The following is a 14,786-nucleotide window of genomic DNA, read 5'->3' as shown; positions in this document are numbered from 1 at the left end:
AATTCTGCTGAGGGTTCCAAAAATGTCTTTCAAAATCACTATCCCTATTCACTATCAAAGCCATTATCTATAATTTCTCATTACAGATGAGAAGCCAGCACATCTCTTATAATTAGTTAACTTCGAGGTTTACTTTTCAAATAAAAATTTGCTTTTTCGTGAAGTCCCACATGTTCTCTGTTTTCTCTGCAAAAGAATGAGCTTAAACTTTAAGGATTTATTTTAGAACAAATAACTTGAATGTTTACATAATAATTATGTCATAGGCTCTAGTAGCTAGGATGTAAAAGAAGTAGTTTCTTTACATTTATTATGCCCTAAATACTAGACTCACCAACACCCCTTCATCCCCCACAAATGCCAGTGTTTTAACATCCTCCATTCCTATGGGCTGCCTACATTACCCTCCATCTCACTGTACCATGTCTTTCAGGTAAATCACGACACTTTTATCAGCAGTTGGAAGTGGAGATAAGAACAGTCCAAGCTTATAAATTGAAACTATAATTCCAAAACATGATAACAAAAATGGGGACACGTTGGTCAAAGTGTGCACATTTTCAGTTAAAAGATGAATCTGTACTGGGGTTCTAATACACAGCCTGTCAAGTACAGTTAATAATACTGTCTTGTATACTTGAAGTCTGTTAAGGGAGTAGACTGTAAATGTTCACACACACACATAGAGGTAACTATGTCAAATGATGGATATGTTAATCAGCTTGATTGTGGGAATCATTACACAGGTATACTTACATCAAAAGACCATACTGTATACCTTAAGGATGACAAATTTTTTGTCAATCATCATACCTCAATAAAACTGAGGAAAGGCTGGGCACGGTGGCTCACACCTGTAATCCCAGCATTTTGGGAGGCCGAGGCAGGCGGATCACAAGGTCAGGAATTTGAGACCAGCCTGGCCAACATGGTGAAACCCCATTTCTACAAAAATACAAAAATTAACCAAGCATGATGGCACCCAGCTACTTGGGAGGCTGAGACAGGAAAATCGCTTGAACCCAGGAGGCAGAGGTTGCAGTGAGCAGAGACCACACCATTGCACTCCAGCTGGGGTGACAGAGTAAAACTCTGTCTCAAAAAAAAAAAAAAAAAAAACTGGGGAAAAAAATTTAAAATTCCTAAATGCAGGAATAGAATTCAAGTAGGCCTGAAGCTCAGGGACGCCAGGGGACAGTGGGCCTGGGAACCTCACTTGGGCTGCACCTGGCCAACACACAGGCAGGCATATAGCCAGAGCTCCAGAAAAGCTCAGAGAAACCACTGCATATCCCACCTCTGCCACAAAGGCAGAGTAGGCTTCTCAAAGGCCCTGAGAGGACCCCCTCCCCTCATCAGGCGATTCTCCAGCAGCACCTGCCTATGGGGAACCAAGGAGGGTGAGGTTCTAGGGACTGAAAGGAAGCCATGTTCTAGCCTTTGCTGTCTGTCAAGATCCTTCCTTCCGTAACTGTCATCCTGAGAAGAGCTCTGTGATGACAAAAAAAAAAAAAAAAAAAAAAAAACCATGTGGTTTAAACTCACTATCAAACGTGGAAACAACAGAGTCTGAAGAAACCATCCTAGGTTTTATAATTTCTTTACTCTTCAATAAAACTATCAGATACAGTACTTTTGACCTTTTCAAAATTCCAGTTTGAAATTCCCCCAAATAAAAAGGTTAAATACAAAGGAAAAAAAAAATCTCTTTCACACACTCAAATTATGTCGACCCCGGTATAATGTTCAAGGTCCGTTTTCTTTTGAAGAATTATTTTTAAATGAACCAGGCCAGGGATTCTTCCTGTGGGGCTACAGAGTAGAAGATGACAAGGGAGTGGGGGGTGAAAGTATAAAGAAACCACTCGGCTTGAGCAAGGGGGATTGTGATCACAGTGTCATTTAGTCTGGTGTACTAACAGAAAACACAGATTTAAACGGATTGTTAAAGAGGAAAGTGTAATCACTAGAAGAATGGAGACACACAGGAGAGAGTGGTTGGAGTTCATGAACACACATTTTTTAAAAGAAGACATACGAATGGCAAACAGGTATATGAAAAAATGCTCAACATCACTAATCATCAGGGAAATGCAAATCTAAACCACAATGAGATATCATCTCACACCTGTTAGAATGGCTATTCTCACAAAGACAAAAGACAGCAAGTGTTGGCAAAGATATGGATAAAGGGGAACAATTTCTCTGCTGGTGAGAAGGTAAGTTAGTACAGCCATTATGGAAAACAGTACGAAAGCTCCTTTAAAACTTAAAAATAGAACTATCCCATGTAGCAATTCCACCTTTGGGTATATATCCAAAGGAAATGAAACCAGTATGAATGAAGAGATATCTGCATCCCCATGTTCTAAAATGAATTCATAAATCCATACATATATACATACATACATAGGAGAATGGAAAAGCTCTTCCTACAGTAGAATAACAATTAATAAATGTAGAAGGAATGGGCCGGGTGCGGTGGCTCACGCCTGTAATCCCAGCACTTTGGGAGGCCGAGGAGGGCCGATCACGAGGTCAGGAGATCGAGACCATCCTGGCTAACATGGTGAAACCCCATTTCTACTAAAAACACAAAAGAATTAGCTGGGCATGGTGGCGGGCGCCTGTAGTCCCAGCTACTCGGGAGGCTGAGGCAGGAGAATGGCGTGAACCCAGCAGGCGGAGCTTGCAGTGAGCCGAGATCACACCACTGCACTCCAGCCTGGGCAACAGAGTGAGACTCCATCTCAAAATTATAATAATAAAAATAAAATAAACAAATAAATAAATGTAGAAGGAATGGAAATAGAAAATTATGACTTGGCAACCATCGTAGAGGAGGCTGGTTCGGGTGGCAATCATCAACAGATGTGAAGTTGAAAGATAGAGGTTTGACCAGAAACAGGATATTGGCATAATCTGAGACTTCCTCACACAAATTATAATCAAAGGGGAAATAGTGAATTTAAAATGATAACACCTGGCAGACAGCAGTAATGTTAGGTGATCAAGGTGAATATCACCAATGGTGGGAAGGGCTGACATCAACGCCTCCTGATGCGATGCACTGAGAAAAGCATGGCATCATCTTTGGGACTGTCCTGCCAAGAATACATGAGCTGAGTCTGGCCATGAGGATAAGTCAGATGGATCCAGGTTCAGGGTCATCCTACAGAATGCAAGACCTGTGCCCTTCAAAACTGTGGAAAACGTGAAACAGAGAGGAAGGCTGAGGACAGTGAAGACACACGAGAAATGCTCATGTTTCTGGGTAGGACCCTGGGCCAGAGAGGAAAAAGAAACACTATTTGGGCAGGTGATGAAATTGGAATGGAGTCTACAGATTGGATAACAATGTCCTTCCAATGTTAATTTCCTAATTCGGAGAGGTTTATGATGAGTACATAAAGAGCATCCATGAGTGGTGAGAATATACACTGAGTTTTTTTAGGGGTGAAGCAACATCACGTCCACAGCTTTCTCCCAAAACACTGAGAAAAAGACTAATGATAATTGAGAAATTTACTTTGAGAAAGAGAATGTGCACAAGCTCAAGCCGTGGGGTAAATGCAATAAAATGTTTACAATTCGGGAATTTAAGAGAAGAGACACAGGAATTCTTGGTTCTGTTCTGTAACTTTTCTATAAGTTAGAAATTATTTCAAAAAATTTCCAGAAAACAATATTAAGATAGAGTTTCATTGTTTTTTAGCATAGAATTTGGCTATGAGCATCCCAGTGTACCATATCTTCAAATGACTAGGACTTTTTACCTGATGCCCAAGGGAGGGTTCTGTGTGTGTGTTTTGTTGTTGGGTTTTTTTGGTGTTTCTTGTTTTGTTTTGTTTTTGTTTTTGTTTTTGAGATAGGGTCTCTCGCTGTCACCCAGACTGGAGTGCAGTGGTGCAATCGAAGCTCACTGTAGCCTCAACCTCCCAGACTCAGGTGATCCTCCCACCTCAGCCTCCCGAGTAGCTGGAACTACAGCTGTATGCCACCATGTCCAGCTAATTTTTTGTATTTTCAGTAGAAATGGGGTTTTGCCATGTTGTCCAGGCTGGTCTTCAACTCCTGGCTCATGTAATCCACCCGCATCAGCCTCCCAAAGTGCTGAGATTACAGGTGTGAGCCACCACGCCCTGTCAGGTTTTTTTCCTTATCTTTAAAATCCATTATTTTACAGGGAAACATGTCAATGCTGACTATTCTGCATTGATTTTTCCCAGTTACACAATGTAACCTTTCAAATCTTCTTTTATTTTAGGAAGGTTTTCTTGCATTATAGTTCTAAATATTTATGCTATTCTATTGCTTTGTTTTTCTGTCCCTGGACACTAATTATACATATATTGGACCTGCTTTGCCTGTGTCCTACATTCCTTTAATTCACTATGTCCCCTTCTTTTTTTATTATTTTTCTCCTTTTCACCCTCTATTTTTATTTCTGTGCTTCCTAAGAATATCTATTTGCTCCCATGTTCCTCCTAATTTAGTCTTCATTTTTGAAACTCATTTTTCCAAACTCTTTTCTGACATCTCTCTGTTCTCCTTTCATAATTTCCGGTCATCTAGCCACACCTTTTGTAGTTTTTACAATTTCTGATTCAGGATGGGAGCAGTGGCTCATGCCTATAATCCCAGCACTTTGGGAGGCCGAGGTTGGTGGACCACCTGAGGTCAGCAGTTGAAGACCGGCCTGGCTAACATGGCAAAACCACGTCTCTACTAAAAATACAAAAATTAGCTGGGTGTGGTGGAAAGAACCTGTAATCCCAGCTACTCAGGAGGCTGAGGCTGAGGCAGGAGAATTGCTTGAACCCGGGAGGCTGAGGATGTAGTGAGCCAAGATTGCTTCATTGCACTCCAGCCTGAGCAACACAGTGAGACTCTGTCTCAAAAATAAAAATAAATAAATAAATAAATAAATAAATAAGTAAAGTTTCTGATTCATACTACTCTTATGAAACTTTATTTTCTTTTAGCTTATATTGAAATACTAATTTATAATTTTTCTGGTGTGCTCTCATTTTCAGTAGTACCATTATGTTCATTTTCATCATGTTTTACTGAATAAATGTTGCATGAGGTTGGATGGTATTCCTTTTTTGTTGTCCATGATTAAATGAGGTGGATTTTCCTGATCTATTAGGAGGAAGTTCCCAATAGATCAGGAAAGTTCCTCATGAAGGGATGGACTAGGATGCCTTTCCCATTTGGCTCTACTGATCTGTGAAAGACTCAAAATAGGAATTCTCCAGGTACCCACTTGTTTTCCAGCATCAAGTCCAGAAACTTTGTAAAGCTCAGAAAGATCTCTTGCCTCTAGTCCTTTGCTCCAGCTCTAGAACTTCGAAGTCTTTCTTTTCCAAGGCTATATGCTCTCAGCTTTTGACGTTATCTTTCACTGTTAAAGCAGTTTTTGAGATCTTTTTCCTTGGGGGTCCCCTTCCATACCTCCACCATCTGAACTTATTTTCTCTTGTCACCTGTCTTCTGTTTAGCTTGGTGTATGTTTCCAGTAATTTCTGCTCAAGGTGAGGTGCTGTCCTTCTAGAAGGGAGGACTCACTGTACGTTTCTAAGATTCTCCAAGGCCTCTGCCACCACATCGACGCTGATTCTCCCAGGTCCACACACAGTTGGTTGCTCTCACCTGTTGCCAGAAGCCTGGGAGCCCCTTTCCAGTTTTGCCAGTTGCTCTCAGGTCTGCCCGCCAGACTTCCATCCTACTTTAAAGGGTGAGCAGCTCATGGTAGTTTTTGGGTTCCACCACCTGTCAACAGTTCCTTTCATTTCCCATCACTCCCCTGAGGTCGCTGCAGCTCTTCTCCAGGTACTTCTGATGCTGGTGGTTTGGCCACACCCACCCAGTCCTGGGAATAATGGGGTAGGGAGAAAGTCCCCTTCACTTTTGTTGACATATCCTCTTTGAGCTTTATCTATGGCTGTCTTGCTGATTGGTTTAGCTTCCAGGAGGAGTTCAGGGGAGACTGAAAAACTACTTTGCCACCATGAATACATCCCCATAAAACATGTTCTGAAGGGCATAAAACAAGGAACAAAGAAATGAAGAGACATACTCTGTTTCTGAATTGGAAGATTTAATATGATAAAACTGTCAGTACTCCCAAAATTGATGCACTATATTAAAAGTTTTAAAATTTTCTATCTGGCAAGACACCAAAAATTAAGCAAAATGAGAAAATATTTGCAACACATAATAAAGGATCCATGGAAATTCAGATCCAACGAAATATCTTTCTGCTTCTATCAAATTAATAAAAATGCTCAGCATTGCTAATATCCCACGCTGCAAGAGGACAGGAAAAGGGGCACACACTGTAGGCTTCTGTGGGTGGATGTGCCTACATTCTTTTGTGAAAATTAATCCAGAAATAGCTAACAAAACTCCCAATTTGAATACTCATCGACTAGCAATTCCACTTTGGGGAATCTATCCTCAAAAAAAAAAAAGCAGTGGCATCTCAGGCTGGATAAGCAGCATGGTTTGTAGAGACATAGAACTGGTAGAGATTATTCCCAGCAGGAGAATAACTGAATAACTTGTAATAATTCGACTACTCCACAGCCATTAAAAATAATGTTTTAAAAAATAATAATAGTGAGTTATGGCTGGGAATATTCATTATACATTAAATTTTTAAAAGAAGTTACAGAGTAATATGGGTGGTATAATGTCATTTTTGTAAATTGTTTTTAAAAAGAAAAGAAACATTTTCCGGCCGGGTGCAGTGGCTCACGCCTGTAATCTCAGCACTTTGGGAGGCCGAGGCAGGCGGATCACAAGGTCAGGAGATCGAGACCATCCTGGCTAACACGGGGAAACCCCATCTCTACTAAAAATACAAAAAAATTAGCAGGGTGTGGTGGCAGGCGCCTGTAGTCCCAGCTACTCGGGAGGCTGAGGCAGGAGAATGGTGTGAACCTGGGAGGCGGAGTTTGCAGTAAGCCGAGATCGCGCCACTGCACTCCAGCCTGGGCGATAGAGCGAGGCTCTGTCTCAAAAAAGAAAGAAAGAAAAGAAACATTTTCCATACATATATATACAAATTCTAATACATTTTATCATTGTAAAGGGAAGCATGCAAGGATTGCATTAAACAACACTGGTAATGTTGGTGGTCTATGGGTAGAGAATTGGGGTAGGCAAAAGCTATACATTGTGTGTGTGTGTGTGTGTGTGTGTGTGTGTGTGTGTATATATTTTTTTTTTTTTTTTTTTTTTTGAGACAGAGTCTCACTCTGTCGCCCAGGCTGGAGTGCAGTGGCGCGATCTCACTCACTGCAAGCTCCGCCTCCTGGGTTCACACTATTCTCCTGCCACAGCCTCCCAAGTAGCTGGGACTACAAGCACCTGCCGCCACGCCCAGCTAACTTTTTGGTATTTTTTTTTTTAGTAGAGACGGGGTTTCACCGTGTTGGCCAGGATGGTCTCGATCTCCTGACCTTGTGATCCACCTGCCTCGGCCTTCCAAAGTGCTGGGATTACAGGCGTGACCCACCGCACCCGGCCTATTTTTTTTGAGATGGAGTTTCACTCTTGTCCCCCAGGCTGGAGTGCAATGGAGTGATCTTGGCTCACTGCAACCTCCACCTCCTGGGCTCAAGCAATTCTCCTGCCTCAGCCTCCCAAGTACCTGGGATTACAGGCGCCCACCATCACACTTGGCTATTTTTTGTATTTTTAGTAGAGACAGGGTTTCGCCATGTTGGCCAGGCTGGTCTCCAACTCCTGACTTCCAGTGGTCCGCCCGCCTCAGTCTCCCAAAGTGTTCGGATTACAGACGTGAGCCACCGCGCCCAGCCACTTTTTTATTTTCAGTTATTTTTACTTTTTATATATTAATTTCAGAGTATGAAAAAAATCCAGTGGAATTGCTTAAAGGAAAAATACACACACACACACACACACACACACACACACACACACAGAGTCAGCTCCCAATGGCTATGTCGTTACCAACATATGTAACTGGTAAAGCGGATAACTCACAATGTAGCTGTTTGCCCCTGAGTTCTGGGCATTAATAAAATCTCCAAGAAAAATGACAAACTACTCTATTAAAGGATAACTATTCAAGACCTCCATCCAGCTCTCTTAGTCTTCTAAACTATGAACACAGCTCATTACCTCTCAAAATGGGCAGGACGTCTACCCACAAGGGAACTGATCCACCTGCTGACTCACTGGCTGGCACAACCCGGCACAGGAAAACCACCTGCAGGGGGTCCTCAAACAATGGAAACTGCACAGCTCTGTATTCATCACAGACCTCCGGCCAGGCCTGCCACCCACTCCTGTCTCCAACCTTGCCGAGTCCTCCCCTTTCAACCTTAAACTTCTTCAACTTGGCCCAGTGGAATGGCTCCTTAAATTTCTCTTGTATCTTCACCTTTCCAGGCATGTTTTATGCTTTTCCTAAGAGAGAGCCTCCTTGCTAAAGTGGACCCCTTTACCAGCATGCTTTATTTCATCCCCTTCTGCCTAATGGTTAGCAGGAGTTTGGCCTCTAAAAAGTCAGAGCAACTAAGTTCAAAGCTACTTCATAGCTGAGTGACCTTGGGTAAGTCACTCATCCCTCTTCCCCTTAGTTTACTCAGCAGAAGCACCAACATTTCTTGAGGCTTCGGCTTGGAACAGAGTCAGGCTCAGTTCTGCTGTGTTCCACCGGCTAAGGCAAATCAAAGGCCTAGTCCAAACTCAGGGAGAGGGAACCACACAAAACCCTGAGCAGCACCAGTAGGCAGAGGCCACCAGAATAACAGGCTATTACACACACAATAAGTAAGTGCTCACTAAGCATGGGCTGTCTGTCTTAGCTAATAATTTTGTTTCTTAAATCCAGGAGAGTTGTTTCTACAATGGGTTTTCACCATGTGCAAACCAGAGAGAGGGCCTAGAAAGCCATATGTTGCTAAAGAGCACATAGGTCTCATTTTAGAAGATTTAGAAAAACCAGAGGGCAGCCCTAAACCCCACAGTGTGGATTTCTGTATGAAGCCAGCCCAGCCATCCCAGCTGCCATTCTTACATGAAGAACAACCTTGGCAAGGCAGTTGCACCAATCTCAGAGGGCAGGCATATATACGGCAAAGGGTCAGTGTTCCCCACTCACAACCATGTTAACATGCAAACCTGTCTCAACACAGCAGGAACCAGTCATCGTTTCTGCAAAGGGTTGTAGACAACAGGTGAAAAATGGTATACACTGTATCGTACTGAAAGAACTTTCAAGGTGCTTGCAGCAAAGTAAGTTTGAAGACAGAAAAGAAGCCCATGAAAAAACAGACAGGAGGGTGGGAGATGGAGTACCCAGGACAGAAGTCATCTTATAATCTCTAAAATGTAAGCAGAGTGTGCTGTGTTCATTGTTGATCCCCAGAGCCTAGAGGAATGTCCATACATAGGAGAACTGTGTGGAATTACTCAGAATCATAGGAAGTTAGAACTAACAGGTTATAGGCCCGGCACAGTGGCTCAAACTTGTAATCTCAGCGCTTTGTGAGGCTGAGGCAGGAGTATCCCTTGAGATAAGGAGTTTGAGTTTGAATCCAGCCTGGGCAACATAACGAGATCTCATCTCTTAAAAAAAAATGTTTTTAGTATTAGCCAGGCATGGTGGTATGCACCTGTAGTCCTAGCTACTTGCAAGGCAGAGGCAGGAGGATCGCTTCAGCCCAGGAGTTCCAGGCTGCCGTGAGCTATGATAGTGTCACTGCACTCCAGCCTGGGCAAAACAGCGAGATCCTGCCTCTTAAGGCAAAAAAAAAAAAAAAAAAAAAAGAATAGGTTAGAGCTGTTGAAGAGAATAATACTGCAAACGCAAACTGAATTAACTGTTCTACACATTTATTTAACTCTTTAAACTAAAATGTAGGGGATGTGCATTTTTCAGATAAATAAGCTTTTCTACTGTGTCCAATTAATGTTTTCCCCTTTAGGTTTATTATTAAAACACAGTTCTCTCTCCACACCCTTGGGAACCCAAGGCTAAACCAGGAAGGGTGGGCTCAGGGAAGAGCCAGGAAGTGGAGCTAATTCACCAGTCTGCCACCTGTAGGCTGGTTCCAGCAGACTTAAACCTCAGTGCCCACTAGACAGACATGAAAACAATGCATATTAAATAATGGTAAAAACTGAGCAACAGATGTGTGAAAACTATATAGAGAGGGGCATTTAAATCATGGCTTCTGTGTGCTTGCCTCCAATCTCCTCTCTTTTCTTTGAATACTCCCAGCTATGACCACACAGTCTGTTGTTCCTATTCAGCTCTCCAAGGCTCACCCTTGATCTGAAATACGCTTTGAAAATGAATACTCCCATTAGGATGAACAACCACACCTGTATCGATCGAGGTGTTCCAGAGGCAATTTTGCTCAGATCTTACGGTAAAGGCCATGCAATGAACTTAAAGAACAAAGGCCATTATGAAATAAACAAATAAGCAAAGCTGGACGAATTTTTCAAATTTTAAAACTCAAGAACAAATAGCAAACATTAGTTACAAAGGATTGGTTTGGATTTCTGTAGATGGAAGTAAAACATACTGAGTTTACAAGCCTATGCGATGTATTTCAGCACGATCCACCAAATGCAGTTACAGATGTCAAGAGTTCTCAGAACAAGTGCCTCTCTTCATAAATATCTGCTCTGCATATATATCTCTCCCATTCCCATAACGTCCATTCTTTGTTAATATAGGAAAAAAACCAATTTTCATCAAAATGCTATAAAACGCCAAAAATTAACTCTTGGGGACAGTCACTTTAATAGAGATGTCTTTCTTCTATGGAGATTTGTTCACCACTGGCCTCTCTGATTTGGTGGTTAAGAGTCTGAAAATCGGTCATCCTTAAGGTCTGGAGCTCAGAAAGCACGCCGCCCCCCCTTACCTGCCCCGTGCCCCAGGACGCCGGATGCGGGTCGCCTGCCCAGTCCCATCACCCACAAACCACGCCGTTCCGGACGGACGCGGGAAACCAGAAGTCCCCGAAGCCAAGTCAGCGAGTGGTCACAGGGGCCGCCCGGCCGGTCCCCGATATCCGGGCTGACCCAAAACCCGACGGGACGCGCCCCTCCCCCCCGGCCAGGGCCGCCGCGAAGGCGAGAGGCGCGCCCACATGCTGCTCCGCTCCGATTCGGATCCCACCTCCTCGCCTCGCCGCGGCCGCTCGGCTGGCGAGGTCGTGTCCCCGGCGCTCCCTCCGGCCGCTGCGGGCTCGGAGGACGGCGGGCGCCTGGCTGCTGTTTCCTCCAAGAAAAGTAACTCCGGGAATCAGCGCAATAGGAGCGGGAACGCGATGCTCCGAGAGCGGCGAGCCGGGCCCTGGAGTTATTCTGCTCGGAGTTTCGAACTGCGCCCCGCGCTGCAGCTACTCGGCCCCGGCGCTGGCGCCCGGAACTTGCCGCCCGCGGTGGCGTCCCGGCGGCCGCAGCGCCTAGCGCCCCCGGCCCGCGCAGTCCCCGGAGCCCGTCCCCGCCTGGTCGCGGACACTCACCGAGAAGCCTGCCCAGAAGGGGCAGGAGTGGCGGACGCGGGCCGAGGTGGTGAGCGCCAGCGCGGCGAAGCTGACTGCCACGATGAGGCATCCGAGCGCCATCTGCGTGGCCCCGAGCGCCAGCACGATGCGGGAGCGGCCCGGGCACTCGCGCAGGCGGGACAGGCTGCGGGGCAGCGCGGCGGGACGCGGCGTTCGGGGGCCGCCGGCCGGAGGCATCGCGCCGGGCGCCCGCACGCCTCGCCCGCTCCCGCCCGGCCCGGCGCGCGCCGCCGCCGCCTCTCCTCACAGAGGGTCCGAGGCAAGTTGCGCCGGGTGCAGGGACGGCCTGCCAGCCGGCTGCGGGGGCTGCGGCGGCTGCGGCAGCCGCGCGCCGGGAGCGGGCCGGGCCAGGCGGGGAGCCGGGCGCCCGCAGCCCCCGCCGGTGCCCGCGCCCATGCCGCCGCCGCCGCCGCGCCGCCCGCCCGCCGGCCGCGCCGCGCCGCGCTGCGCCCTCCCCCGCCCGCCCCGCGCGCTCCCCGGCCCGAGCGCGGGCGCGAGCCGCCGCCGCTGCTGCCGTACCGGGCACGAGCCCCGCCGCCGTGCGCTGGGCCCCAACTGGGGCGGGAGCGGGAGCTGGGAACCGGGAGAAGGGCGGGGAAGGCGCAGGTGCGGTCCTCGCGGCCCAGCCTCGGCGCTCACGCCTGGCGCCCTGGCGGCTGCAGGTCTGCGGAAGGAGAGCGGGGGCGGTAGCGCATCAAGGGCAAGGGCATCAGCCTCCGCGGCGGAGCCCTGGGTCGGCTGCGCGGAGGGGCCCGGGAGCGGCAGCGGGCCAGCCGAGCCCTCAGAGCTTGGGGACGGCTCGGCATGTGCGCGCGGAGCTCTGAGGACGGGGAGACGGGCTGGGAGCAGACAGGAGGGAAATTCCGAGCGCTGGGCCGCAGGTGTGGCGGACAGGAGCCTCTCGAATGCAGAAATCCAAGATCCAAGATGCTGCTTTTCTGCAGTTCGAGAATCTCCCAAGCCATCCGCCGAGAACTCAGCTCTGGAGGACATTCCGAGAACATTGCCAGGACACACACGATGTCTCTTACCCACCTTTGGTTTGCATGCTTTTGATACAAGTTAAAAGTTTGGGCTTAAAAAAAAATTGCACAAAACGAATTTAAATGCGTAATATCATTAATAACCGATTAAACCATCTCCACTCCCTCTTGCCAACATAGAGTTTAAAATATCTAAGTACTGGCTCCCTTGGAATACCGGGAAAACCTGCAAGTTTTGATTGCCATAATTCCTTTGTGGCCCTGTTGATGAGCCAACTTTAAGACTCTGCTTGTGTTGAAAAGGGCTGCATTGACAGATTAAGAGATCACCAGCGTTATGGAGTCTGAAGGGACCAGACGTGAAAAGGCAAAGTTCAGAGTAATAAAGGGAAACGGCCGGTCATTTCGTGAGACCATTCTTCCGTGGCTTTCTGGCAGACCTTACTGTTGGATGAGAAACGCTGGAGAGTGTAGTCCCAAAATATCTCGGTTGCTGGTGCTTGAAATTTCACCGTTAGAGATATTGATTCCTTTGGGGCTTGACGATCCTCTATTAAAATGCAAATTCCCCTTGAAGGGGCTATAGCTCAAGCCTTTATCAGCCAACACCTTAGCAGGGATGGGATTTATTTTCCAATTTAACGAGATGGCCAAGGGATGAACAGGGGGTAGGGAATTCCACAGATAGGGTGGCTGATCTCAAAATGCTGGCCCGTGGCCAAACGCTGCCTTCTCCCCCAGTTCTTATCTGTAACAGGACTAAGCCTCTGGCCGGCATTGTTTAAAGCACTCCAGTACAAATTCCAATTTCCTGGAGACATTTTCTGCCTAGAAGTTTGCAGTGCAGCACTTTTTTAAGAGCTTGAAACAATACAAGGCATGACCCTGGACTGGCAGGAAGTTAGGTTCGCATTGTGATCATCTCCCCCATTCATTCATTCATCCATTCATTCATTCGTCCAACAAAAGTTCATAAAGAGCTCTCTAATCATAAGGCTTTTTTATTTACGTTCTTAGGGTACATCAGTGAACAAAACAGACAAAAATCCCTGCCTTTAAGGGACTCAGAGAGAAACAGACAATAGCCTAACAAATTAGTGAATTAGTTTATTGACATTGTATGCTATTCAAAAAATAGTATACACCCACTGTGTGCCAGGCACTGAAGATCGAAGAATGAGTTGCAAGCCCCCTGTACTCTGAGAACTTTCCGTCTAGTGGGAAGACTGGCGGCACACTGGGTTCAGTGTTATGGAGACTACACAGTGCCCCCCCCACCAATCCACCCCCCCCCCACCAATCCACCCCCCCCCCGCCAAAAAAAAAGAATCAGATGATAAGGAGATTTGAAAAGAGTTTTCTGACCACAATACCAAAAATGGGTTGAGGGGTGCCCAAGTGAAAGAGTGTTCAGAGGCTGTTACTGTCAGCTGGCAAGAGGTGATAGTGTTTTGGATTAAAGTGGGGATAGTGGATATGTCGAGAATTGGGTGTGTTTGGGAGATGTTTCAGAGGTGTCAGTGATGAATTAAATAGAGGGGGGAGCCAGTTGGTGACCTCCAGTGATCTCCCATTTATGAATGAGAGATGCTTCCAAAATATATGTGATTTGATTTGTTTTATTTATTTATTTATGAAAGGTATGGAAAGAGAGCTCCAAGCAGTACAGCAGGAGATTTTGGTGAAGGTGGGTTAGGAGAGGGATCTACCTTTGCTGTAAAATTTCGTTTGCATCCAGAGGGAGAGACTGATCTAGAAACTAAAATTACTTCGCATTTCTATCGATAAAAAAGCAGTTCTATTGATAAAATGAAAACTTTAGACAAATAAATTTAACAGAGTTTAAACAATGAACAATTCATGAATAAGGCAGCCCTCAGAATCATAAGAGGTTCAGAGAACTCCACTCGGCCATGTGGGCAGTGAGTATGTATAGACAGAAAAAGATTGAAGAAAGTAGAAATGAGGAACAAAAAGCAGATTAGTTGTTTCAAAGTTACTTTCCCCATAATGGTTAAAACAGGGAACTTCCTTATCATGTCTGCTCAAACTGGCCTTTTTGGATATTTGTCTATTCTCTCTCTTCTCTCTCTCTCTCTCTCTCTTCTCTCTTTCTCTCTCTCTCCCTCTTTCTCTCTCTTTCTCTCTGTGTCTGTTTTTCCCCCACCCCTCTTCCTCTCCTTCTCCTGATTTCTCATAAAGTCAGCTAAACAACTGATTTTCAGCTTGGTGGATGAGG

General features: G+C 46.0%; 1 protein-coding gene across 2 annotated transcripts in view; it reads right to left on the bottom strand.

Moving 5' to 3' along the window:
* The window catches only part of ENTREP2 (endosomal transmembrane epsin interactor 2), a 492,553-nt gene extending 480,812 nt beyond the window's left edge, over window positions 1-11,741 (bottom strand). For both annotated transcript variants that reach the window (XM_024232834.2, XM_054532478.1), the window contains exon 1: window positions 11,523-11,741. In XM_024232834.2, coding sequence (XP_024088602.2) covers window positions 11,523-11,741 — 219 coding nt within the window. The remainder of the gene's footprint in view (window positions 1-11,522) is intronic.
* Between the last annotated feature and the right edge of the window lie 3,045 nt (window positions 11,742-14,786).

The sequence above is a fragment of the Pongo abelii genome, chromosome 16 (assembly GCF_028885655.2).
Source record: "Pongo abelii isolate AG06213 chromosome 16, NHGRI_mPonAbe1-v2.0_pri, whole genome shotgun sequence".
Taxonomy (NCBI): domain Eukaryota; kingdom Metazoa; phylum Chordata; class Mammalia; order Primates; family Hominidae; genus Pongo; species Pongo abelii.
Note: the sequence above shows the minus strand (reverse complement) of the source record. Positions and strands in the feature narration are given on the sequence as shown.